This window comes from Fomitiporia mediterranea (genome assembly GCF_000271605.1).
Source record: "Fomitiporia mediterranea MF3/22 unplaced genomic scaffold FOMMEscaffold_1, whole genome shotgun sequence".
Taxonomy (NCBI): Eukaryota; Fungi; Basidiomycota; class Agaricomycetes; order Hymenochaetales; family Hymenochaetaceae; genus Fomitiporia; species Fomitiporia mediterranea.
In genome coordinates, this window is record NW_006760386.1 from 4,096,858 (window position 1) to 4,099,082 (window position 2,225).

General features: G+C 36.0%; 1 protein-coding gene across 1 annotated transcript; it reads left to right on the plus strand.

The window, feature by feature from the left end:
* Nucleotides 1–1,626: 1,626 nt before the first annotated feature.
* FOMMEDRAFT_39004 (uncharacterized protein) lies at nucleotides 1,627–1,998 on the plus strand (the record flags this gene model as incomplete). Its single annotated transcript, XM_007261887.1, has 2 exons — nucleotides 1,627–1,732; nucleotides 1,841–1,998. Coding segments are annotated over 2 exons (264 nt in total), but the record flags the coding sequence as incomplete, so codon positions are not given.
* Between the last annotated feature and the right edge of the window lie 227 nt (nucleotides 1,999–2,225).

Sequence of the window (2,225 nt, forward strand, 5' to 3'; positions counted from 1 at the left end):
GTCTTCTTTCTCAATTCTTACTACTTTCCAGAGTACTCTCAGGCTGGCACAGTCTCAGACTTGTGCTACAACCTGTGTACAAGACAGTAAGGGAAGTAAATTGAGAAGGGCTGATATGAGCTTCAATATTCTTCTACAGTTTGCTATATAGGCACATATACTGTCACAGTAAGTATATCTGTAAATTACACTACTGTGAGAGAGTACTAACAGTAGTAGCACATATTACTACATCTAAATCTTAGTCCTAGTCAGTAAAGATCACCAATATTAATCTATCTTGTTGTAAACCTCTGTATGTCAGATACTAGCAAAGCAAACACTCAAAGGCATATGTTAGACTAGACTATACTTCTCTAACTCTTTAAGATGCCTTCCTTTGTTTGTAAGGCTTGTAGTAAGGTCTTTAAGAAGAAGAATGTATGAGCAATTCATTACAATTATTGTGTTAATACAAGTAGTAGTCTGAACTCTCTAAAACACATTAGAGAGTCAAATAACAAAGTGAAAAAGAGAATAAGGTTAGGTATGTATAATAGTATCTTGATTCTTAAACAATGCTCACCATTTTGTGTAGCTGAGACCCAGGCATTTGAAGTAGAGAATAATACTCAGACTGTTCCAGCCCTATTTGACAAGCCTCTTAAGTTTCCTGAAGGAACTAAATGTAAGAAACAACTACCAAAGCAATTTACAGATCTCCTACCATCTACTTCAAACTTGTCTGTACTTCCTACTGTATCTCTTCTACACCTTCTTAAGTTCATACTATCTCAGCTTCCTTCTCTACCACCTTGAGTCCCCTCTCTAACTCTAGCAACTCTAGAAATCATGTAAGGAACAAGAAGGAGGCTCTTTTTGTCTGAGCCAAACAAATACAAGTTGCTTTAAGAGTACCTGGATTTGTCAGATGACTTCCCTAACAAGACACTTAACCTTGAGAACTTATACAACTTACCTGGACTTTCTACAGGTGATACTCTGACTCAAACATCCTCACTCCCCAAACTTATTACTAATAAATATACACTATTTAATAATACAGTAACTTACCTTTTAATGAGCTGGGCAAATTGCAAAGTGAAAGAAAAGACAAATAACAAGCTGGATGTCCTTGTACACAAAGTCTTACTTCATCCAGACTTCAAGCTATTAGACTTAGTAGACTATAGAGTAAGGCAGGAGAATTCATACATTGACAGTCTACACTATAATAATGATTCCCCTGAGTCTTCCCATTCTGATAACTAGCACAAAGGATTGGTTAAGATCAAGCTACCTCTTGAAGACAACAAGAAGTAGCCTGAGAGCAAAGAAAGAGCTCCTGAATTCAAAGTCAGGGGAATACACTACCAGCCCTTACTAACAACAATCTTCAAAGCCTTAGACAACCCTTGTTCTTCTCCTTTTTATTATATGCCTTATAGGGAGCTCTGAAGACTAACAGTATGTGTGGTATTAGAGCTGTATAGCAAACTTTCTACTAACCCTTAATTATCTCTCCTCTTCCTTAAGTATAACTCCCCTCCTGAACACATTTATAGTAAACTATATTACTTGGATTATTATTTGGAAGCCTACAAAGAAGTACAAAGCTTTCCAACACAAGACAGTGCTGAAAACTTTGTACTTCCTCTTATTCTCTATTCAGACTCAATGTATCTTGTAAATTTCGGTTCTGTATCACTTTGGCCAATATACATGTACTTTAGAGGCCAATCTAAGTACATGTGTTGTAAATCTTTGTAGACAGCTTACTATCATCTAGCATATATTCCTTTAGTGAGTACATTCCTTCTATATTTCTGCTGTTCTTTGTAATACATGTCCTGACATACAGTATTTACATTAATAAAGCTCCCAGCATCAGTTCAAGATACATATAATGAGGTTTATAGACAATCTATATCTTTGGAACTTCTCACTCACTTAAAGTACAAACTATTTCAAGCTGTCTTGTCCCATATCCTCTTACAGCCTGAAATTCTCAAGGCATACAGCTCTAGTATTCTATTTGACTGCTCAGATAGAAAATTATACAGGCTCTTCCCAAGGTTTGCTTTTTACTCAGTAGACTACTCTGAGAAGTATGTCTTGTATCTATTTGCTATCTTCTTGTTTGCATGCACTATAATCTTCACCTCAATTTACACAAGAATAACTGAACATTGTTACAGGATGCTCATTACTAGCTTACATGTTTTAGGCAAATTCTCAAGCCCTAC